The following is a 26,080-nucleotide window of genomic DNA, read 5'->3' on the forward strand; positions in this document are numbered from 1 at the left end:
TGGTCCAGGCGCGTGGGAACCCTAGGCAAACAGCTTCATTAAATAGCTTGGCTAAGATCGGGGCTAGGAGGTTAATCCCATATGCAATGAACTCAGTGCATAGTCCCTTCGCTCAGCCATTATGAAGTTTCATTACGGCATCCTTTACCCCCCCCCCCCTTTAGTGAAGAGGGTGTAGGACGTGGGGTGTGGCATATGTGATAGGTTAGGGACTGGTTGATTTGGAATATCATAGAGCGTGTGTGCATAATCAATCCACACCTGAGTGTCAGTGAGTGGTGGGGGGGATCGTCCCTCTAGAAATCTCCGCCATAAGTCGTCATAGTTGTTACTGAATAGAATGTTTAGTAGCTCCTCGTTCCGACGTACGAAGTCCAGTTTCTTCCTGCGTACCAGATGATGGTACTCGCGTAGTGTCTTTGGTTCGCTCGGAAAGCTGTTTTTTGTTTCGAATCTGAACCAACGGCGTAAAGCCTTACACTCATCATCGTACCAACTATTAGAAGGTACGGTCCTAGGTGGTGGTGGGCGGGTGGAGCGGGTGGTGTGGGGGAAGGCGTGAAGAGTAGCCTTGTGTAGTGAGGGAGTGACTAGGGCAGCGCGATCCTCTAATAGGGGTATAAAGTCAATGTATGCGAGAAGTATCTATAGACGGCTAGAGTAAGTAGGTGGTAGGTGGAGTAAGAACTCAACGGGGTAGAAAGTGCTGTGCGATGGGGGTTAGAAATGCTAAAGAAAAGATAGGTGTGATCAGCCCTGGAGGGAGAGGTGCTACGGTAAAGTCGGTGATGCAGGAGATGGATTCTCTTTCAGCAACTGGATGCCGATGTAAGGAGGAAAAGTGGATTCTCTTTCAGCAACCGGATGCCGACATAAGGAGGAAAAGTGGATAGTTGTACAAGGGACGACTCTTTATTAGTTCTAGATGTGTCTATTGACACATCTACCTAGGGAGGCATGGTCTTTCAGACTCGAAGGTTGAGACCCTGACCTGGGATTGTAATGAAACCTTGTGGGCAGAGCCAGGGAACTTCTTGGAGTCCTACACAGAAGAAGACATTGTCTTCTATACAGAGCCTAGGGAGTCCACTTTGGATATGTGAGAAGTGCGGCGATGTTGAACAATAGTGGAGAGAAGAGAGCGAACAACTCACAAAACAAAACTAGAAAACAGAGAAACCAGAGAGACTTGCTGTAAACTACTCGGTGCTTTCTATCAATTCAAACAACGGATTTTGCAGAGGCATTTGAATGAGTTGATTGCGAGTTGCCAAACACATATACTTGAACTTAAGAGTTTGCAATTAAGCTGGAATTAAGACTTATACAGCTTAAACACAAAGTGACATCATTGGAGAATGCAATATGATTGAGGGGCCAAGACGGGGCCCCCCCCTTATCCAGGCTCACTTTATTCTTGAAAATGGAGATACAAGACCAAGGTGCAATGCACCTTCCAAACTGATGAACTCAGTGAAAACCTAGGACCTAGATACAAGACTCAAGAGCATATGTACAAGGTAGACAACAAAAAGGAGGACTCCAAGCTCAGGTTTCAGCTCTTGGCTTGCCCAATCCACAAGGAAGAAGCCTGCAACAATCACCACTTACATCCAACATTAGAGACAAACACTAGTTTCTAGAAAGATAGTAGAAACAACATGAAATAGTGCTGTAAATGAGATAAACTTGACAGTACAGGCTCCCTTCGTGACTTGGCCCTTTTGTAGATGAAGTCCTTGATGCCTCTGAAGCTACCTTGGGTGAGGAGAGTGTGGAAATGGGGCTGGAATGAGAACAGCTTAGAAAAACAGCCTGTAAGCTAGAGAGAGAAAGCTTTTATGGAGTGATAGCTGTAGAGAGAGAGTGCCTATGCTGATCCCAAGGGAGGAGATGTAAGAGAGGAGCTGCTGCTGTTCCAGAGGTGCACAGAAAGGCAGATTTCTGCAAGGGAAATGGGCTGGAACAGTAGAGAGAGAAATTCTGCAGTAGAGAGAGAAAGACTGCAGCAGGAGAGAGAAAGGGGCTGTGGCTGCTCCAGGCTAGGTGAAGGAGAGAGGATGCTGCTGCTGTTCCAGAAGAGCTGAGAGGGGGCGGATTTCTGGAGAGGAGGGGCTGGAACTGTAGAGAGAGAATGTGCTGTTGTAGAGAGAGAAAGTGCTGCTGAGGTGAGAGAATGGCCTGGGGAGAAGCTGGCTGCACCCAAGGAGCTGGAGAGGTTCTGCTGCATCATCTAAAAGGAGGGAGAAGAAAAGTGACGAAATTTTCATGTGTGGAATGAAGGGGAGAGGTCTTCTTTTATAGGCTCAGCCCCCCTCCTAGGCCTAGAGTGGAAGGTGGACACTTGTCCCAGATTTTTGGTGGGCTGCAGTCCCAAAGAGGACAGCCCACCACTTGCCCTAAATCTACCAGATTTGGGGCCAAACACTTGGCCTGCATGCCCTGCCACTTGCCATGCATGCTGCCACATGTGTGGGACAGGTGGACTGACCTGCCAGCTCAGATTCCAAGTGGCAGTCTGCCACGTGTCAGCTGCCACGTCACTCCCAAAAACCCTAAAATTTCAAAGTTGTCAGAATTTAATTCTGATCGCACAGACGGGTTCCTAACAGCTTAGACTATCTATTGACGTACTCTAAGGTCATAATTGAGCCATACTGAGCTCATTTGTTTGTCGTCTTATCTTGTATCTCCATTACTCTTGGCATGCTGCCAGGCCCACACCCAAAGCTCAGGGAACATTCTCTTGAATGGTTCCTAGGTCGGTATGCAATCTGTGCATTTGATTGGTCCCATGTTGGGGTACTCAGGTGGGGTGTGGTTTCTAGATGTCCCTCTCAAAGAGAGGCCATCACTCTTGTGGGTCACTAATGCCCATAACCCCAAGCAAGGGGGTCCACCCTCAAATGCTAGACCTAGTCCCCATTGTCCGTAACTGAACAGAAGGAAAACATTTCATTTCTTAATAATGCTCACCTGAGATACTGCAAACTGAATATCAGGTCTAGTGTTGCAGAGATATATGAGGCATCCAACAGCCTGACTGTAAGATGTGGCATCAACGCATACTATTGAAAAACAAAAAGAAATAGTACCAAGCAAGTGGATACATGTTGAAGCAGGATGACATTCCCTCCGTCTTTCATTCGGTTGTCCGCAACTGAAATGCTTCCTCATAAGCATCCAGGATTTCAGGACACTCCTGAAATGTAGCTCTGTCCACCCATTGGGCATCGGTGGATGGGAGCCCTCTGAACTTCAAAAGGTACATTTTGCGAGTTGTGCCTCGACGTCCCGTAGTGAAGTTATGCAAAATAATTTGCTCTGGGATCAACAAGATCTCAGTGTCCTCTACTTCAGGTGCATCGTCCAGTGTGGGCTCTTGAGGTGGTTCCCCAATGAAGGGTTTCACCAAGCTTACATGGAAGACATTGTGGATCTTCCAATGCTCTGGAAGTCTCAATCGGACCGAGACATCATTTATTACCTGCAACACGTGAAAAGGACCATAATATCGAAAGGATAGCTTGAAGTAGATGCGCTTGCCCACTTTGGTTTTTAACCGGGCTTTCTCAAATTTCAATAAGACCCATTGGCCTTCTTTCACTGCAAACGCCCTCCGTCTTTTATTTGCAGCTGCTCTTTGTTTCTCCTGTGCCTTTTGAATGGCTGCTCGAACCGTGGCATAAGCAGAGTCATAATCCTCCACGAATTGATCAGCGGCAAAGATTTTCTCTTTTGTTTGCATGAGTGGAGTTGGTAAAGATCTACCATATACAATTTCGAAAGGAGCTTTTCCAGTGGAGGAATGAATTGTGTTGTTATAAGCAAACTCCACAAGAGGAAGGAATTTCTCCCAAAAGGTTTGCTGGTCATGCACATAAAATTTCAGCAAATCCAAGAGTGTACTATTCGTAACTTCAGTTTGGCCATCCGTTTGAGGATGAAAAGCTGAGGAGAAACTTAGAAGAGTTCCAAGGTTCTCAAACAAAGCCTGCCAGAAGTTACTAGTGAACTTTGAGTCTCTATCTGATACTATAGACTTGGGCATGCCGTGATGTCTAAAGATGTGTCTAATAAATAAATGGGCAGCTTCAGGTGCCTTGAGATTCTTTCTGCAAGGAATGAAGTGGGCTTGCTTGCTGAATCGATCTACTATCACCCAAATCATGTCATGATTTTGATTGGTCCTGGGAATTCCTGTAATGAAGTCCATGGTGATGTGTTCCCATGGTCTCTCAGGAATGGGTAGGGGCTGAAGTAAACCCTTGGGTTTTCCTCTCTCATACTTAGCTTTTTGACATGCGAGACAAGCTAAAATGTAGGCAGCAGTGTCCTTTTTCATGTTAGGCCAGTAGAAAAATTTATCCATGGCTGAAAAGGTGGCCACAATACCCCTATGACCAGCATAGGGTGGGTTATGGCTTTCCTCCATCACTTTAGATCTAAGCTGCTTTGTGATACATAGTTTGTTCTCCATGAATAAATAGCCATCCCTGATGTGGTAGGCATGATGGGTGCCTCCATCTTTCAAATGTGCCCATGGCTGAGCAAAATCAGCTTCTCCCTCATAGAATTCTTTGAGGGCTGTTAGCTCATCATGATAGGGAACTGAAATATGGTGAAGCCGTGGTCTACGAGAAAGGGCATCAGCCACTACATTCTCTTTTCCAGGAGTATATTGTATCTGAAAATGAAATGATTGCAGAAAGGTAAACCATTTCATATGTCTCTCTCTGATCAGAGGTTGAGTTAGAAAATATTTAAGACTTTCATGATCAGTTTTTACAAGAAAATCTATCCCTAAAAGATAATGTTTCCAAAGTTTGAGAGCATGAATTACAGCTAAGAGTTCTTTTTCATAGATATCATAATGAAGTTCAGCATCTCTTAGTCGTCGGCTTTCAAAGGCCACAGCATGACCGTCCTGGGTAAGAGAAGCCCCAAGGCAATCGCCACTGGCATCAGCTGTTACTAGGAATGGTTTCCTTAAGTTAGGAATGATAAGTACAGGAGCTGTAGTGAGGGCATGCTTTAGAGCATTAAAAGAGTCCTTTTCTTTTTGGGTCCATCTGAACTTTAGATTTTTCTTAGTGAGATCATGTAGAGGGGCTGCAAGTTCAGCAAAATGCCAAATAAACCTTCGGTAATATGAGCATAGGCCTAGAAAAGACCTTACCTCATGGGCATTCTTCAAGTCAGGCCACTCTACAATTGTCTGTATCTTGGCTGGGTCCATACGGACACCTTCTCGTGAGATAATGTGACCAAGATAGTGAATCTCAGGAAGAAAGAACTCACTTTTCTTCTCATTGATGTAAAGAGCATTTTCAGCTAAGATTTGAAATACAATCTTTAGATGTTCCTTATGCTCTTCCTCATTCTTGCTGAAAATGAGGATGTCATCAAAGAAGACGGCAGTGAACTGTCTATAGTTCCTGAACAACCGTTCCATCAGTCGATTGAACGTGGCTGGGGCATTAGTAAGGCCAAATGGCATTACCATATATTCATACAGCCCAAATGTGGTTCGGAAGGCTGTTTTATGAATGTCCTTAGGTACAACTCGTACCTGATGGTAGCCACTCTTAAGATCTATGCGGCTGAAAATTTCAAATCCTCCTAAACGATCAAAGATATCGTCTATACGAGGAATTGGGAAACGATTCTTAACCGTTTGTTTGTTTAAGGCTCTATAGTCTATGCACATCCTGAAGGTTTTATCCTTCTTTTGGACTAGTAAGACAGGAGAGCAAAAAGAAGAACTACTGGGTTGGATCAATCCCTTGTCCAAGAGTTCTTGGACTTGCTTGAAGATTTCATCTTGTTGAGATTGACTAACTCTATATGGGGGTCTATTTGGAGGTGAAGACCCTGGAACTATGCCAATTTTGTGATCCTCTGGTCTCTCAGGAGGGAGGTGACTAGGAAGTTCCTGAGAGAAGCAACTAGAGAATTCCTGAAGGAAATCTAATCTTTCTTTTGTGAGAGGATCTGACTTTTCTTCACTTGGTTGCTTATCGCGTACAAACACTAGAAAAGAACATACTCCTTTCTTACCGAATGAGCCGGTTGACCTCCTGGTCAGTGGGGGAGAGGGGAGATGGTGGAGCGTCGAGGCTGTACTGAAAAGGAGGCAACCGGTCTAAGTCGAGGCCCAGTCGGGTGAACCAACTGGAAAGATGACTATACCAGCATCGCTGGTCCCCATCAACGGATAAGGCCATAGAGGAGGATAGGGTAACCAAGGTAGGCGGAGGCGACCGTCAGCGGAGGAGCTGAAATCCCTGACTCTGTGGAGATAGGTGACAGCCTGAAAAGCCGCATCAAGCTGTAGGGGTGAGGCGCCAAACTCTGCTAGAATGATCTGGTGTGGTACCGATGGTTTGCTACGGATCATCCGAGCAAACATCAGTATCTGTAGGCGCTCAACTCGAGCCCACTCTGTGTCTGAAAGGTCGACTCCCCACCAAGGGCTACCGTACATGCCTGCTGGGTGGACCAAAGAATCAAAAAGGAGAGACTTGGTCCGCGGGTCCTGGAAGTGGGAGTGGTCCTGGAAGTGGGAGTGGTAGCACTGTCGCTCCAGCCTGGCAAGAGCGGCGTATCCCTGGCTGATCCTGGCCTGCATGGCCGGGCGCATCGTGAAGATCGGGCCTGAGAAGACAACGCCCAAGTATGTGTAAGAGTCAACTATCTCAACAGGGTCGCCGGCGAAGAGGAACTGCTCTTGGTGCATAGCGGGTATGGAAGTGTTGAAGATCATCACCTTGGTTTTCCCAAGGTTGACCTTCAAGTCATGTGTATCACAGAAGACCTGAAGTCCATCCAGGTGTCGCTGAAGACCAGTAGCAGAAGAGGATAGTAGTACTACATCGTCTGCGCATAGGAGAATCTGGATGACAGCCTCCGCAAGAGAGCAGCCTGCACCTCCGAGTGTCCTGATGGTGGTCTCGAGCTCGTCGATGTAGAGGCCAAATAGAGTCGGTGACAAGGGACATCCTTGTTTGACTCCGATAGTGCTCGTGATCTCTGGGGTCCAGCTGGTGCCAATCCTGACCTGCCTTGTCACCCGCTCATAGAAAGCTACTACTGCCCAGATAATCACCGAGTCGTAGCCTAACTCCTGCAGACGTCTGATGAGTCGGGCGCGGGGAACGGTGTCGAATGCCTTGCGGAAATCCACAAAGCAACAATATACTCTGTCTCGTGTGTCTGGCCTCCTCAATGATCCCTCTAAGTGTAAAAATGTGATCGTAAGTCGAGTGATCCGCCCTGAAGTTGGCCTATCCGGATGCCTTGAGCCCCTGTACCTCTGCGCGAGCACTGACCTCGCCATCTAACACTGATGCATAGATCTTGGACATAACATGTCCAACCATGATGGTCCTGTAATTCCCTGGATCCATGAGAGAAGGAGCTTGAAGTAGAAGGCAAGTTGTTACAAATGTAGCTGAAAACATAGAGGCCTCACTTTCATATTGTGCACAATGTGGTTGAACCATTAATGAGCCTAGGTGTCAATGCTAATACAAGTCAAAATAAAGCTCCACAACCAGAAGTTGACGCAACATCCTCCCCGGATAATGATCACGAGAGATCTAGTCAATGTTTAGCTAGAGCCTTTGTTGAGGCTTCTCAAGTAGCACAAAGGAGAACAGAAAATAGTGGACTAAACAACGTAAGTCTGTCAGTCCAGAACGGGAGTTTGCAATCAATTTGTGTGAATGTCGAATGGAAATCCAACTTTTGTCATGAGGATAGATCTAGAGGTGCCCCTTGGATTAGTCAAAAAATAACAATTTGGCAAATTATGAGCAATAATTCCAACGTCACGTTTTGCCAACGTTCCAAAAGAATCTCAGACTACAATCATACAAAGCTTCCATAAGTAGTGAGGCTACTCAAGCATGTTTCAGTAGTATTGGTGCAAGCGTGCCTCAGTCGGAAAATCAGGAAACACCCATATCTACACCATGTAGAACTGGGGTTATTGCTGGTCAGAGCTTGATGCAACCATCGATTATAGAGAGTATTTGGATCCAAGTGCTAGAGATGGCTCAATACGTTCTTGGTTGATCTATTTTGTGTTTCGGTTATCCATTGAGTATGGTTGAGAATGGTGACATGCAAGACGCATGGAATCACATCCTGTGGTATGGTGCAGGTTCCAAACCTCCCACTTATAATGCCTTGCGGATAACTATATTAGACAAAGCGTATGCCGCACATAGAGATCACATCAACCACATTATTTTTCAGCTCTTGCATTACACAGGATACACAATTGTCTCAGATGGATGGACAAATGTAAAAAGATGCGCTTTGTTAAATGTGATGATTGTATCAGTGAGAAGAGAGGCATTTCATGAGTCCATTGATTCAAAAAAGGATAGTCAGTCCAGGGTTTACATAGCAAGTATTTTGGTGTAAACTAAAAGGGAGCTGGGCGTTGATTACCTTGAATTGTATGTATGTTCAAAAATTTCATGCTCGGATCTAACCTGTGATTTCTGTTTCAATTGTTCATGAATAGGAGCTGGTGAAACAGGATGACTTTTACAGGATCAGAGTTCCAGCAAATGTGTTGAATCCAGGCCAGGATTCAATTATCTCCTCTATAAAAGCAGTAAGTGGGTAGTGATTAGTAAGCCTTCAATTACATGAAACACTCGAGCAATACTTAGTAACAGAGAAACTTATTTAAGCAAATGTCATGGTTGATGTGGATGTGTTTCTCACAGCGATGCTTGGCTTCCTCTAGTCTTCAGGAACGGTTCGACTTTTACGTGGTCTGATCGTTGACCCTTATCCTTGTAATACTTGTGTTTAAACTATGTTTTATGCAAGTAGAAGGATGGCTTTTGGATCATTGCACTACCAAGTTTAAAGGGCAGGGATGAAGAGTTACTTTTGGATGCTGATCTCATCAATTTGTGATGATCTCAATTTACTAGTAGAACACAAGACTTCTTTGATCGCATATGGTTGTACAGGACAGAGGCAATGTGATTGCAGTTGGCTATGGAGCAGGAGACTGTGCATATCCACGCAATCTAAAATATGTAGGTTTTTTTCTTTCCCTCAAGTGATGCTTTGATTTGGTGATAATATGGTTCAATGCTATTGATGGGTGAGCATGGATTCCATTTGAGGCTCACAACTGACTTATGCAAGGGTGAGCATATTGAGGTGTTTCATTTTATAACTAGCTGTTCAGAAAATTTTATTATATATCGGTATCTTGAGCTTAGGAGAAGCACTAGTCGATGATCAAGGAGTAAACTCGGAAAGTCTGAAAAGCTGTCCACTCCTATATACAGGATTGACAGTGCAGGCTCATGTAATTTATTAGCTTGAATATCTTGTAGCTCATTATATCCTCACATTATTGCAGTTTAGAAAGTGTCGGATTTTCTTCATCTGGCACTTAGCATGTCATCAGGATTGGACTGGTTGTCCAATAAAGGGTACATTCCTCGACTTGAGAGTGCCTTGAGATAGTTTGGTCCTTATCCATCGAAAGGAATACTTTCCATCTGAACACGATCTCAGAATTTCTTGACTAGCGCTTGAGTACTTTTGCCTACATGCTATTTGTATTATATCAAGAGAGGGAAGTCGAAACTTTGAAAGTAGAGAAATTTTCACTAAGCCCTCGAGTGTTTTCTGCTTGTGCAAGACGAGAAAAGGCACGTGGACACCAGAGGGTATCATGGTGCATGTTTTCGGTTCATCATTTTTGCCATAGTAGTTGCAGTCTGCAGATCAGCATTTATGGTTGTGTTAAGCACCTATATTTTTTGCAGCTTCTGTCAGATTGCTTAGCTTGCTCAACGTGTCTGAAATAAACCAGCTGTCACATAATGCTGAGTTACAGGGATGCACTCCTTGCATTTGGACTCATAAGTGCTTTTTTTTGCCCTCCCTGCACTAGGCATTTCTGCTTTTCATTTCCATGCTTATATTTTCATCTTTTGCACGACCTTTGGAGCTCCTTGATGATCTGCTTGTTTGATTCAAGAGTAGCCCTGCTAGCAACAATATCTTCGACATTATCATCATCATCATCTTCGTCATCATCATTGAGCTGTTCTTTTGCAACACAAGCAAGAACGGGAAACCAAACATGTGATCTTGTGAGGAAAGAAAAAACCCTAGCATTACTGGTTTCTAAGGTTTTTGTGCAACTTAATCACCACAAATCACTTCATCCAATTGGTACAGCAGTACACAAAGTGGAACTACAGAAAATTTGTTATCTGTTGTGGCTGAAGACTGCAAAAGGCAGACCAAAGTCGAAATTTCACCAAGACACTGGCATGCATCTCCAGATTTTATTGCAAGGTAAATGACCACCTACACTGATCATGTAACAAGGTACTAGTTAAGGAGGGTGTACCGCTTAGAGGGCAGGCTCATATACTAAGCCTTATGCCATAGTGGTTTCTTGAAGTTTTCACCATGATAAAAAGGGTTTTTTCTTCTTCCCACCCCTACACTCAATTGCTGATTTAGCTCGATACAATTCTTCTCAACAAAAAGAAAAGATCCTAGTGAGAAAGGTAAGAATCAAATGGATACCACATTGGCGATAGGTTCCTCAAATGCAAAAAAATAAAATATGGATTTTCAAGGGACGCATAAGTTGCAGTCCTCTAGAGTCTAGGATTTCACATTTGTGAAAAGGTGGCTCTGATACCAATTTTAGGAAGTGCAAATGCTAGAATGACAAAGTTAGCTTACATTTAGCCTGTTATAATGAACAGAAGTGAAACCCTAATCCAAGATTGATATCATACTTGGCTGTGATGCATCGCTTTGTACTTTGGGTAACTTCACCATGAACGTATAGAACATGACACTACAACCAATATTAGGACATTTTCCAAGAACCCCGTCTTGGTCGCTAGCCTGAAAGGTAAGTTGATAATGCCATTTATTTGGAGGATTGTAGGTTATCAAAAGCGATGCTGTGATGCATCGCTTTGTACTTTGGGTAACTTCACCATGAATGTATAGAACATGATACTACAACCAATATTAGGACATTTTCCAAGAACCCCGTCCTGGTCGCTAGCCTGAAAGGTAAGTTTATCATGCCATTTATTTGGAGGATTGTAGCCAAAGAGTTCCTCCAAAAATCTTCAATTGATTTCTTGTAGGTTATAGGTGTGTGTGCAATTAGTAACACTCGTAGTTGCTCTTTGCGAAGTATAGGTCATATGAAAGGCAATACATTCTAGTATAGATGTGAAGTAGTCGGATGAAACCAGATGAGGTTAGCTAGGTCAATTGATGTGACCACCATCACAAATTTGTAGGATTCAAGATTCAATGCACCTTGACAAAAAGAGGATGGCATGAACCACATGTTCTTTGTGGTTTAATTTGAAGATAAGTAGGGGCGACCTCATCAATACCTCGTGTAACATGTTATGCTTAAAGGTTGGAGTGTTACGGTTAGATTTAAGTTGTAAACCACATGTTCTTTCTTGTCTTCTTTGAAGGTAGAGATAGATGCTGTGTCATTGACAAATCATGGAATAGTTTCAAAAGAGAGTTTGTTTGAGTATACTTGTGCTTTCTAAGTTAGAAATGTATTTTTGCCTCTTTGTAGAAACGAGACATAAGTGTAAAGGGCCATTTAGCTTTTTATGTTTTAAATAAGAGAGAGAGACAGAGAGAGAGAGAGAGAGAGAGAGAGAGAGATTCTAGTTTTTTGGAAGTTTTTGTTTCTTGACTTGCTTGCTTATTTTTGCTTAAGTCACCTGCTTCGTTTCTTCTTTATTTCTTGTTTTCATTCTCTTTTGTTTATTTGACGTATTTTAGTAAGCACTGGGTTTGCCCAAGAGACTCCGCGGGTCTTTAGAAACCCAGTATAGCTGCTTATGCTTGGGCACTGATGACGACATAAGTGTTGCTTTGCTTGCTGAATATGTCTTCCTTTTGTTTTTCATAAAAGTTTTTGTTTACCTGTTTTTTCTTCTCTTTCATTTTCTCTTTTATTTTCTTTGTAGATTTTTGATCTTTAGAACAACAAAATTTCTAAATTTGTTTGATTGGACTTATTCTAGTCTTACAAAGGTATATCAAAAGTAGAGAAAGATGAAGTTGCCAAGTAGATCCAGGAGCTCTTGGACAAAGGTGTCATCACTCATAGTCAATCTCCCTTCGCTTCCCCTATTTTGTTGGTGAAGAAGGATGGTACTTTTAGATTATGCATTGACTATGGAGAGAGGAATAAAATGACTACTAAAAATAGATTCCCCATCCCTAGGGTGGATAATTTGTTGGATGAACTAAATGGATCTTGATACTTTTCTAAGTTAGACCTCAGTTCGGGGTATCATCAAACAAGAATCAATGAAGGTGATGAACACAAAGCTGCCTTCATGACAGAAAGAGGGCACCATGAATTTAAAGTGATGTCTTTTGGGCTCACTAATGCTCCTGCCACTTTCCAGTACTTGATGAACCTGATTCTTGCGCCTTAGCTCTTCAAGTGAACTGGTATTTTTTTATGACGCCCCTATATAGCAGGAGTAAGAAGGAGCATTTACAACGTGCGAACCAAGTGCTGGAGATTCTCAGAATGCATCAAATTTATGCCAAGCCTTCCAAGTGTGCACAATTTTATGGTGCAAAAGGTGGACTACCTATGCCACATTATTACTCTGGAGGGCATTTTAGTGGATCCTTCTAAGGTACAAGTGATTAAGCTGTGGCCGATCCCTCTAGCAATTGCTCAGTTCAGAGGATTCTTTACATCAAGTAAGCATCTCCTTGTCATGGGTTGGGAAGATACTTAATCTCCAGCCCAATTTGAGTCACTATAAGCACACATCTGCTAGTCACCCCCCCTAAGAAACATCAAGCCATAAGACTTAGTACCTTGTAAGTATCGAAAAATGCGTTTTACAGCCTACCAATGCAGAGTCTTTGGACTGTGCATATATCTGCTCACTTGTGAAATTGCAAACTAAATATTAGGCCGAGTATTGCACAGATAAATGAGGCATCCAACAACCTGGCTGCAAATTGTGACATCAACTGGTTCACCTCCATCATACATAGTAAGTTTCAGCCCTGGCTCCATGGGAGTGGCTATGGCTTGCAATCATGCATCGTGAACCGATCCAAAAGCTTCTGCACATACTTGGATTGAGACATGATGATGCCACGTCTCTCTTGTATGTGAGCTGGATCCCCAAATAGAAACGAAGCATGCCCAAATCTGACATATCAAATGTGGCTTTCAACCCAGCTTTGAAATCTGCAATTATTCCTTCATTAGAACCTGTGAGCAGCATGTCATCTTAATAAAGAATGATGACCAAAATATCCCCCCCATCTTTCTTGATGTAGAGGGTACTTTCAGTTGGACTGGTAGTGAGACCCTTGCTGGTCAGAAAGGCATCAATCTTCGAATACCAAGCTCGTGGAGCTTGTTTCAGACCATACAAAGTCTTATTCAGATTGCATACTTTATGGGCTGCACCTGACACCTCAAAACCGGGAGGTTGTTTCACATAAACCTCTTCCAAGGAAAGCTGTTTTTATATCGAACTAATGTACATGCCAATCAAAATGTGCAGCCATGGCAATCACTGACCTAATAGTAGTCATCCTGGAAGTAGGAGCAAAAGTCTCCTCATAATCAATGCACTTTTTTTGAGCATAACCATTGGCAACTAGCCTTGCCTTGTACCTGTCAATAGACCCATCTGGCTTTCTCTTGACCTTGAAAACCCATTTGGTACCTATGGCATTGGTGGCAAATCCACAAGATTCCAAGTCTGATTCTTATCAGTGGACTGCAACTCATCCTTCATGGCATTCATCCAATGCACATTATATTGAGCCTCCTCAAAAGAGTCAGGCTCTTCATCCAGAAGTGCACCAATAAAAACTGAATCCACAAAATGCGACCCCTCTTCATGTTTGGATGCACTACGAGTTCTGCGAGGCAAAGGAGCATCAAGCTTACTATCCTTGAGAGTTTGGAGCAGCCAATGAGGAACTGATTTGGCAGCCTGAGTTTCTGTCCTTTCCTGTCTAACTGCATCTTCCACTTCTTGTGGAGGAACGGGATCAGCCTGGGCTGAATCGGGGCATGTGGACCAGGAGGGGATGGCTGTGTATCCTGAATTTTAGAAGGCATATCAGCTGGAGAACCCAAAGCAAGAGGTAATATACTTTCAAAAACATCATCTGATGTAGAAGAAGCGGGCACATTAAATTCAGCTTGTGTATGTGCTGAATTTTTTGAAAAGATTACATCTCTGCTAACATAAATCTTGCGTGAAGCAGGATTGTAGAGACGGTAACCTTTGCTCTCTGCACTGTACCCAACAAATATGCAATTAATTGCCTTGTCGGACAGATTATGTTGAAGCTCGACATGCACATGGGCATATGCAACACATCCAAACACACGAAAATGTTCCACTTGAAGGCTTTCTTCCGTGCTAAACTTCATAAGGAGTCTTTGTTCTCAAAGCCTTAGTGGGAGCCCGATTTAAAACATAGTTGGCACACATGATGAGACCTTCAAGCCAAAACCGGTAAGGCAACTTTTTACTTGTAAGCATGCATCTATCCATCTCCATAAGAGTTTGATTTTTTCGCTCATCTTTGCCATTTTGCTGAGGGGTTAGCCTCATTGTAAGCTGATGTGTGATGCCCTTCAAAGTGTCGAAAATGCTTCAACACATCTGACTTTTACCGTAAACCATAGACCCAAGTGTAATTTGAGTAGTCATCAATAAAGGTGACATAGTAGAGATAACCACCCAATGCAGGAGTCCTCATGGGACGACAGATATCACTATGAATGAGCTGTAATTTCCGAACAGTTCGTACTGCACCATCCTTCTTGAAGGGAAACCTGTGCATCTTCCCAAGTATGCACCCTTCACATGTATGAGGGGGAGGTGACTCCAAAGGAGGCAAAGCATCAACCAAGAATGTTTTTGAAGTGTCATCAAGCTGCCATAACTCATATGCCCATATCTAGCATGCCATAACTCAACATTCTGCATAGCAGCTGTGGGAGAAGAAACTGCAAGTGCATCATCTAGTCTTTTCTCAAAAACATCAAGCTGAAAAAGTCCACGAAATAGCGTGCCAGAGAGTCTCAAGGCATAATCACCTTCCCTATCTCGGACTGCACACTTGTCATCTTCAAAGACAACGTGAAATCCTCTTTTATTGAGAGAAGACACTGAAAGCGAATTCTTCTTGATTCCAGGTACATAAAGCACATCATGGATTCTGAAATTGGTGCCATTTGTGGCTGTAAGTACAATCTCACCAATGCCACGAATTGAATAAGAAGAATCATTTGCACAAGACACCCTTTTTCCAATGGGTGATGGATGCAGAGAATCAAACAAACACTTCCTGGAAGTGATATGTTTTGTGGCACCACTATCAAAGTATCAATTATTCAATGTCTCATTGACATTGAAAGTACATAAATCCTTAGAAGACTCATAACTGCAAGTCAGAAAAGCATAAGAGTCATCCTCAGAGGTGGTTGTAATATCTGGAGCAACCACCTGAAAATCAGGACTGCTAGTCAGAAAGGCATACTCTTCTTTCACTAAGTTGGCTGAAGCATCACCACCATCATGTGCATGAGGAGCTGAATCTGTGAGAGCCATACCAGAATCCTTTTTCTTTTCCTCAGCAATTCTTTTCTTGCATTCCCCAATGTAGTGACCCGGCTTCTTGCAATAATGACAAACACCCTTTCTCTTGGGCTTCTCTGCATCATTCTTAGCGTTGTGAGAAGGCTGTCCAGAATTAACTTTATGCTAATGTGAAGGCTGATTTGCATGTTGCTTATGTTGCCCCTTCCCTTTGGGCTTGAATTTTGAAAGCATCGCATGTTCACCAGCTCGTGAAGCCATGTTCTTCCTGGTTTATTCTTCGTGCAACAAAAGTCCTATCAACTCATGAAAATTGAGAGGGTTGCCACCCCCCCTCAATGACAAATTCAATGAGATGTGAAAGCCAAGATAAGACTCAGGAAGAGAATTCAGAGTGGTAGTGACCATCTTTGAATCTAGAATGATCTCATCAATATTCAACAATTACTCTCTCAAATTCTGAAGTTTAGAGAGGTGCTCAGACATAGAGTCACCCTCATCCATATGAGCATGAGTCAACTCTCTCTTCAGGAAAGAGACCCTAGCATCATTGCGGGCTGAAAACATACTCTCCAAAATATCCCAAGCTGCCTTCGAGGTCTTGCATGACCGAATGTGCGGAATGATAAACCTTTTCCACCTTGTTGAGGAGGAGTGGCAGGTGCAACCACATTTTCTGGCTGTGGCTCATCCCCATTGACATAGTTCCATAAGTGTTCGCCAACTAGGATATGGCGAACCATAAAACTCCATCGAGAGTAGTTGGTACCATGAACTTAGTTCCATAAGTGCTCGCCAACTAGGATATGGCGAACCATAAAACTCCATCAAGAGTAGTTGGTACCATCGAACTTATCCTCTTGTGTGAGGACTCCATGTGAGTCGGAGAGTGAGAGCTGAAAGCAATAGTTGCAATAGAAGAGTGTAGTACAACTGAAGAGTGGGATAGGTTTTGTCTAAGTGACAAAACCTTATCCTTCACTAACCATAGTTAGTGAACTAACTGTGGTTAGGGGAAAAAACCTCTAAAATGAGGAAAAAGTGCCCCTAACCTACTTATTACATTACATTGGTCACTGCGAAATTATAACAATAATTCTAACACCCCCCTGCAGTGCCAATGGCATGTACAAGGAAATGATTAATCACCAAAAGGAGATAAGTTCAGGGCACTGCGAAATGCCTCAAACTTTTCACGTGGAAGTGCTTTGGTAAAAATGTCTGCAACATTGTCATGTGTTGACACGTAGATCATACTGATCTCTCCTGCATGCAACTTCTCTCTGACGTAGTGATAGTGAACCTCAATGTGCTTCGTGCGAGCATGAAACACATGATTTTTTGCCACTGCAATAGCACTCTGACTATGAGTGAGAATTGGAGAAGGACCCTCCAATGAAAGATGAAGATCAGCAAATAAACGACGCAGCCAAACACATTCAACTGTCGTTGTGAAAGCTGCCCTGTACTCAGCTTCACATGAGGAGGTAGCTAGTGTAGATTGTTTCTTGCTCAACCAAGAAATACAAGCTTTGCCCAAAAAGAAACAATTGCCACTTGTGGACTGCCTAGTGTCATAGTCGTACCGAAGAGGAAAAGACAATAAGGTTGTTGATGCGTTGTCTCGCATTATGCACAACCTGAGTTTCACGGTATTAGAGAGTGCTCTAATGACCGAGATAAGAGAAACTCAAAAAGTGGACGAGTTTGTCCAGAGCTTATGGCCTAAAGCTCATGTGTTAAAACCCAGGGAAAATGAAAAGGATGACCTGGCATCCAGAAAAGGCCGAACTTATGCAAGATATACCATAAGGGATGGTATGCTAGTTAGAAATGGCAAGGTTGTAGTACCTAGTCAGAATGATCTCAGGCAGAGAGTCATTCGACAGTGCCATGATAGCCCGTGTGCGGGACATCCAGGAGTCGAGAAGACATATGATCTCGTGAAGTGAGATTTCTTTTGGCCAAAGATGAAAAAGCATATTCATGAATATGTGACACGGTGTTTCTCGTGTCAGGTAAGTAAGGCCGAGCGGGTGAAGCCACCCGGACTTTTACAGCCCTTGGAGATACCACTAAGTAAGTGGGAGAGCATTTCCATGGACTTTATTATAGGACTGCCTACGACACAAGGAGGGTATGATTCTATCCTTGTGGTAGTTGATCGTCTAACCAAGATGGCTCACTTCATTCTGACTAGAGAGTCTGTTAGTGCTCCGCAAGTGGCGGATTTGTTCATTAGACATATATTTCGTCTGCATGGATTGCCTAGATCCATAGTGTCAGACAGAGATGTCAGATTTACGGGTCATTTTTGGACAGCGGTATTTGAGACACTAAGGATTGAGTTGGGAATGAGTAGTGGGGATCATCCTGAGACGGATGGTCAGACGGAGAGAGTCAACCAAAATTTAGAGGACATGCTGAGGGCATATGTGTCATTGAGGCAACATACATGGGACAAGTGGTTGCCATTGTTGGAGTTTGCCTGCAATGATAGGAAACATTCCTCTACCGGGTTCAGTCCGTTTGAATTGAACTATGGTTATAGACCAGCCAATCCAACTATAGTTGGAGTACCTCAGAAAGTGCCTAGTGCCGCGAACTTTGTAGTTCAGATGCGAGAGATGCTAGCACTTGTGAGAGCTAATATCCGCCAGGCTATGGATAGAGCCAAGGTGTATGCGGATGAAAACCGGTCTATAAGAGTATTTAAGGAAGGAGAAAAAGTTTTTCTCAAAGTTCCTTCGCACTCGAAGTCGTTGACTTCAGGAGAGTGTGCTAAGTTATCACCTCGATACTGTGGGCCGTGGTTAATTCTAAAGAGAATAGGCAGTGTAGCCTATAAATTAGAATTGCCACAGGGGTGTAAGGTGCATCCGGTTTTTCATGTTTCGCGCTTAAAGAAATTTTTGCATACAGGTGACTCACTAATCGAAGGTGTGGTTTTGTTTCAGGAGATAGAGGATATTGCAAGGCGCAAGCCAACAAGAATCCTGGACCGAGGAACAATGCAAATACGAAATCGGAAGATACCCACGGTGTTGGTTGCATGGCATGGTCAGCCTCTATCGAAAGCTACCTGGGAATCCGTACACCAGTTACGGAGAGTGTTCCCAGATTTCATCATCGAGGACGCTGATGCTTGAAGAGGGAAGGAATGTTATGCTCTAGCCGAGATAGCATGACCTCGGAAAGATCGGTGGGCATTTTCTCTTAGATGACCAACTTTTGTAATAGTTAATGTGCGTAAATGAAATGGTCAAGAGAAGTAACTGCCAAGGTCCTAGGTGAGGGTGAAATGGCATTGACTAGGTAGTTCTGAGTGCTAAGGCCTAGGTGCACCTAAATGTGCAATAATGCCAAGGGGCAAGTGGTTTTAAATGTGCCCCAAGAGAGGGGTAAAAAGGTGCACCAAGTGGAGAGGCTAAAATGATGACATTTGGCAAGGAGAACTATCTAGGGAAATGAGGGTCTCGTGGATAAGCATGATAAAAACAAAGGAACGAACGAATTTGAATATCTGTGATCCACGAGAGTTAGGCTGGGTGGAACAATTGAATGCCATCGCCCATGATCTGTGTCAACGTAGAAATAGAGATTCGTGAACAAGAGATATAGTTTTTGATATAGAAGTTCTGGAAACTAGGGCTTCGAATTGCACAACACTTACCTCCACATATGCTGAATAGTAATCTCCAATCATGATGACCAAATACGAGTGCTATCGACAGCGAAACTTATAAAATATATTTTCACATACACTCCTGAATATGTCATCCTTTTAAGACTGATGATTTATTGCACATTTGAGTAGACTCGCGAATTTTCTTGTCTTTATGTTACACTAATCATTCGATCACACATTTAAAGACTAGGGGCTTTCTGTTTTATATGAATCCCTGTTTTATTCAACAGTTATAGAATTAGTAGGCATTTACTATTCTTTTACGTTAGCAGATCCTTGGTTTTCTTTCTTGGCTTTAAGGTATAGAGATAGAGAATGAATTATGATGACTTGATTGAATGTGAATTATCTCACACTGTTCTAGGGGGCATTCGATATTTGCAGATCGCTAGTTTTAAATAGTGTTGAGAGGGTTCTACTTAATGTTTGATGGACAGCTTGACATGCCAAGAGATGTAGGGTTGGAAAACATTCCCAGAAATGACAATCTCATTCATAGCTCTCAGTTTTTGCATGTTGTATTTTTGTGTCTGTGAAATGCGTGGGTGCCTACCCATGATCTGCAGCTTGTAGTTGCTTGAGAAACTTTGTATTGTTTGGTATGTATTATCGTTAAAGATCTTGCACTATCAAATTCAGAACTAAGTATTTGGAGTGATAAGCCAACGTTTAGAGCCATTTCCGACTACTCTCTCTCTCTCTCTCTTTTCAGCCAACAAAATGGGACTTTGACTCTCACATTGTTCTAAGGAGTGGGGAGCAAGCTTCAAGGTATAATGTGTTGAGTTTTGGTATTTTTAAAGCATGTTTTTAGGAGCTAGGTGGCTAACATCTAGATGAGAAGGCTTGATGTTTGTGAGTTAAAGCCATTGGTGGACACAAAATGAATATATCTTGTGTTGATGGTTCAAGGTTGTGGGTGACTCACGAGATTAAATATGAAGTGTTCATTATAACTTTCATGAGCTTGGGCATGATCTAAACATTTGATGTGCTTTTCTTGTGAGTGAAAATGTATGATAGAATTGGTGTTTTTAAACCTTGTGGTTTGCTTTTACATGAAGAGGTTGAGCATGTTCATGACTATGCTTATAAACTTTTGGTACACTAGATTCTACAACGCCAAAGCACTCTGACTATCAGTGAAGATGACGGTACAAGCAGTCTGACATGCATAAAGATCTGCAAGTAACTTCCGGAGCCAAACACACTCCACTGTGGCTGTAAAAGCTGCTCTGTACTCAGCCTCTCAGCTAGAAGTAGTCTACTTCTTGCTGAACCAAGAAATGCACGAAGTACCAAGCATGAAACAGTTGCCACTATGTGACACATGGGTGTCCGAACAACCAACCCAATTACTCTCAGTGAATCCGTGCATAACAAGTGAAGAATCAGCCTCATAAAGGAGGCCCAATTGCTGAGTGCATAGTTACTATCAAACGTTTGAAGGTTCCAAACGTTTGGAGTTTCCAAATGTTTGATAAGTTTGAAAAAATTAGGCGGAGTTTCGAAACGCGGGTTTTTTTTGAAGTCATAATTTCAATAAAAAATATGCTATATTGCATATTTTGACATACTATAGTCTATCTTTACAAGTAATAGCACACAGCTTACAAACAAGCTTCAAATTTCATGAAAATTTAGACTTTCAAACCAAAAACTAGTTACTAGTTAGTAGTTACAACTTACAAGTTACCAGTGACCAAAGTCCACTACTGAATCAGTCACATTTTCATTTTTTACTTCCAAATAGTTGAAACTTGAATTAAAGCTTGGAAGTGAGGCGTAGGCCCCTAGCCATGAATTGAAACAAAATTACAGAACATTTTTCCTCAAAAAACAGCTTACAAGTTAGAACTTGTAAGTTGCAAAATATGAAACTTGAAATTGATTATGTCCCTACTCATCAATGTCAAGGCTAGTAACCACTAGCTAGCTACTAAATAGCTACTAGGTAGCATCTAAAAACTTTAAACAATGAAATCTAGGGCCTATGCTAGTAGGCTGTTGCTTCAGCAGCTCAGCCTTCCATTGGTTCGGTCTCTTCTTCTTCTATGTCTTCATCCTCATCCTCATCCTCATCCTCATCCTTGTCCTCATCCTCATCCTCTTCATCCTCCTCGTCCGCATCGAGCACCCCATCATCAACATCCACTGTGGTGATTGGCTTCTCAGCCTCTAGCTCAGCACGTAGCTTCTCCAAAGTGAGTAAGTGATTAACGTCACGCTCCTTCTCAAGCATAGCAAGTGTGACCTGAAAGTTTGAAATTTGAAAGAAAGATTAGCCTTTAATCTTCTATGGTTTAGGTTGAACAAGATCCAATATAACAAGAGACTTCACTCACCTCCATCTTTTGGAAACCCCGTTGTTTGATGTTCCTTGTGAGACGGAGATTTGTATGCACATATACTAGTCTCTCCATCTGTGCGCGCTTTAATCGATTCCGCTTCTTTGTATGGATAAGTGAGAATGTGGACCAAGTTCTTTCACAAGGAGAGGCACTACTACCTTGTGAAAGGATGCGGATGGCTAGTCTTTGTAGCTGTGGAGTACTAGCTTCAAAAGACTCCCACCACTTCACTCCTGTGGCCATAAGAGACTTATCCTTTGTAGCGATACCCGAGAATGATCCCTCGCAATCACGATACATATTCAATTGGTCGATCAATTTGGCCTGAAATGGCCAACAACAAATCCCAACCAAGAAATTAAAATTTAAGAAACTTTCTGACATGTTGTAGACTGTAGTAGCCTACATATATAGAGAGTAGAGAGTCTAGATACTAGCTTAAGCTTTACCTGCAGCTCCATATCATTTTTGCTATATCGCTCAATGGTCATCCAACCACTTTGCACCTCATGGCTAGTTTCTTTTTTTTTCAAGAAAAGTACTTCATTATGAATAAAAACCACATAGCAAGCTCAAGTGCGGGAGTACACCATGTCAAGCATGAGAAAAAACAGCTCAGAATGAGCAAACGAAAATCCCGGGTGGTGGCTGAAAATGCCACCTCATCCCTGAAGGAGAGTCAGAGAAGAAAGGACAATCCTTCCAGACTCTGAGAAAAGCAACCCTCCTAGCAGTAGCAGTCTTGGAGGTTCCTTGTATGTTCGCCCGAATGGCCATCAAAGTGTGTATAGTATCTGCCCATATATTGGCCATAGTCTGAGAAGGGTGAACCTGGGAGTCCTCCAAAGCCTCTATACATTTGGCTCTCCAAATATGCCATGCTGTGATACTAGCCAGAATCTCCCAAGATGTGTCTACAGAAGCATAGGGAGCTCTGAATGGAGTAAATGGAACATCCCGGAGGGAGCATGACTCCATAAGATGTCGTCGAACAAAGAAAGCTGTGTCCATGTCATGTCCCTCAAGAAAGCCTGTGGACCAGTGAGTGACAACCAAGCAACTGATCCCTGAGTCATGAAGAAGGGTGCTTTATGAAAAGTGCAAAGTATCCTAGCAACACCCTTCCAAACCGTCCTCGCCTGAGTGTACTCCCAAAGGCAGTGCTGCACTGACTGAACTGCAGAGAGGCATCAAGGACATGTAGGGTCAGCCCCGAACCTGGATCTCCACAGGTTTACTGCAATCCCTCCATGAATAGTAAGCCAGATGAATAACATGATTTTCCTAATCCTGAGGGATTTCCAAAGCCTCCTCCAAAATTTTTTCTGCATCTCTGTAGAAATTTGAAAAGTATCCTAATGAGGAGCTCTAGAGGGTCTCCAGCCCCCACAATTGAGCTGGTATCTCTTGGCATTTCTGACCGTGTAACGAAAGAAGGGATGCTCTTCTCTCGGTGCCCTGCAACTATCCAGACCCTTGCCTCTCCAAATTGGATGAAGGATGAATGCAGTAGCATGTAGGGGAGAGTGCATCATATTCCACCTAAGTTGCAATCCATCGTTGATAAATATGAGTCATTATGTACTTGGAAAATGCATAAAAAAGATGCCACAACTTACAAGTTACAAGTGACCCATAAAAGTCCACCTTTGCATACATAACTCGTGTACTTTTTTCACGCGATCCGCTGAAATATTCTTCATGGTGTCAAGCTCCTCCACCATTTTGTTCATTAGCTCATATACAAATCCCATGGTTGCACCCTCTCGATCCACAAGACGAAGAAGCTTCAAGATGGGAGCACACAAGTTCTTTATGATGAGGCATTGCTCTCAAAATGCATTATCAAGGACATGTTGTTCCACTTGTTTCCCTTTTTCTGTTTTGGAGGTCTGCCATTTTGTCCATTCTTCACTTACAACCATCCTTACATCTAGTAAGTTTCCCAAAACTATGTACATGTATGCGAACCTAGTGTCACAGGGCTTCAACAACTCGTGCTCACTCAAAGTGCGGAACATGTGCAAAGCTCTTTGCTTCCTTGTGATGAATGTTACAATCATCCGTGCTATGTCAAGCACAGGCTTCACCCAATCTAACTTGCCAATGTCCTCAAATAGCAAGTCAAGACACAGGCAAGTACAACGAGTGAAAAAAACATGGGGATAGTCCTCCTCGAGCATCTCTCCAGCAAGCACACAATTGGAAGCATTATCCATGACAACTTGGACCACATTTTCTGATCCCACCTCTTCAATGACCTCTTTTAGAATATTAAAGATGTACTCACTTGTCTTTATGTGGTCACTAGCGTCCACCGCCTTCATGAAAATACTCCCATGGATAGAAGTAATCAAGAAATTTACAAGCGGCCTCCTTCTAGTGTCCAACCGATTATCAGACACTATTGTGCAACCATATTTTGGCCACTTCTTCACTACTCGAAGCTCCTGAATGGACTTGACCTCTTCCTTGAGCTCTTTTGTGTGGAAGGTTTCATATGAAGAAGGTTTCCATGAAGGTCCGACCTCCCCTACTGCTTTAACAAAGTCCAAGAAGAAAGGGCTACGAATCAAATTGAAAGACAAGTCTTCTGCACAAAAGAATCTCCTGCAAGCTCTCATGGCTTTATCCCTTGCAGCCACCTGCCAAGACTGTACAAGAGATTTTTGCCCGCTCCCATGGGTTGGAAGCTTACGCCGCTTTACACTTGCTTCATGCCCTTCATCAAAAGCTCCTCCCATCTCCACAAAATCAGCATCATCTTCTACTAAAACTGTTGCACCAGCTGCAACATCTAACCGCTTGCATATTTCTACCACATTAGGTGGAGGAGCTGTGCAAGGGTTAACTCCTCCGAACTTAATGCCAAGAATGTGTCCACAGATCCTATGTGCCCTCCTTGGTAAGGATGACCACAATACACACACTTGCACTTTTTCATTCCACTTGTTCCCTTTCCAGAATCACCTTCAACCTCAACATACTCCCATTCAGGTCCCTTGAACCTACCCATGATGAGAGCTGAAACTGCAACACATTGCGATTCGCAAGTACTTAGAAATTAGAATTCAGAAATAAGCAAAGTTGAAATAACTACAAGCTCTACAATGTGGCCCCAGTCTGTAGGTAACAAGTTCAAGGCTCTACACTTGTAGAACATAAATGATTAAAGAAATCTTTTGAGAAATTGAATTTACAGCAGCAAGCTGCAAATAGAGATCTCAGATATTGAAGTGTGAAGCCTCAAGAGTCACCGAGTCAAAACTATCTGAGAGGGACCAAGTCACCAAGGTAGATACTTGAGTATTGAGACCAGAGAGCTTGCAGGCTCAGGGCTGAAGCTATCTGGAATCTGGATTCTGCACAGTGTGGACTGTAAAGTGCAAACAAAACACAAAAAAAATTAAAAGTGACTTATGGAAAAGACTATAGGCTGTAGCATTAGGCTTTAGCCTGTCAATTTTCTCACAGCTTGCAAACTAGAGAGTAGAGAGTCGAGACTAGTCAATGGTCATTAGTAGAGTACCAAGAAATGTACCTTCAAAGCTGAGAAAACTCAGGAGTCAGCAGGATCATCTTGACTGATGTATGGGCATTGAGCCTTGGGGACTGCGCTGTCAACTCTCTACAGTGCAGTAGCTAGTACAAGGCTTGAGCCTTGTACTATTTAAGGCCTTGAGGCTTGGAGAGCAGTAAAGAACAGGTACACCATAGTACGTACAGCTTGAGGACAAGTCGAGGAGCATAGGTGTGTGGGAGGTATGGGCACAAGTATGGCATCCAAAACGGCGGAAGTACGGGCGTACAAAAATAACACAAAAATCGATGCAATTTTTGACTTTAGGGCTTTTTCAAACGCGGTTTTTTCAAACGTCCAAAATTTCAAACGTTTGAAACTTTTCAAACGTGGGCTTGCAAAGTAGGGTTTGTTTGGAGTTTCCAAACGCCCCTTTTTCAAACGTTTCCAAACGTTTGGTAACCCAACCAAACACGTTTGATAGTAACTATGGCTGAGTGCCTTTGTGATACTTGAAGACATGCTTCATGGCTTGCCAATGGTGTGTAGAGGGGGTGTGCATATATCAGCTTAGTTGTGAGACAGCATACTGAAGATCGGGTCTTGTATGGCATAAGTACCAACTACTTGCTGATAGAGAGTGACATCACATGCACCGCTGCCATCCTTAGAAGAGAAGTGAAAACCAGGCTTTAATGGTGTGGATACTGGCTTTCAATCCTCAAATTGAAAATGCTGCAAAAGCTGTCCAATATACTTGGATTGTGACATCAAAATGCCCCCCTCACTGCTAGCAAATTGAAATGCCCAGATAATGCAAAATACCAAGATCAGACATAGCAAATGTCTTCTACAAAGTCAAGCT

At 42.9% G+C, this 26,080-nt stretch overlaps 1 protein-coding gene across 2 annotated transcripts in view; it reads left to right on the plus strand.

The window, feature by feature from the left end:
* Positions 1-26,080, plus strand: part of LOC147902754 (ER membrane protein complex subunit-like protein) — a 67,449-nt gene that overhangs the window by 20,902 nt on the left and 20,467 nt on the right. The window contains exons 3-6 of one of the 2 annotated variants that reach the window (XM_087373276.1): positions 8,537-8,629; positions 8,745-8,792; positions 8,997-9,065; positions 20,057-20,115. In XM_087373276.1, coding sequence (XP_087229402.1) covers positions 8,537-8,629; positions 8,745-8,792; positions 8,997-9,065; positions 20,057-20,115 — 269 coding nt within the window. The remainder of the gene's footprint in view (positions 1-8,536; positions 8,630-8,744; positions 8,793-8,996; positions 9,066-20,056; positions 20,116-26,080) is intronic. The other variant, XM_087373277.1, reaches the window with a different exon arrangement.

Source organism: Dipteris shenzhenensis, chromosome 4 (genome assembly GCF_047967505.1).
Source record: "Dipteris shenzhenensis isolate YYH24624 ecotype China chromosome 4, Dip_SZ_1.0, whole genome shotgun sequence".
In the NCBI taxonomy this organism is placed as follows: Eukaryota; Viridiplantae; Streptophyta; class Polypodiopsida; order Gleicheniales; family Dipteridaceae; genus Dipteris; species Dipteris shenzhenensis.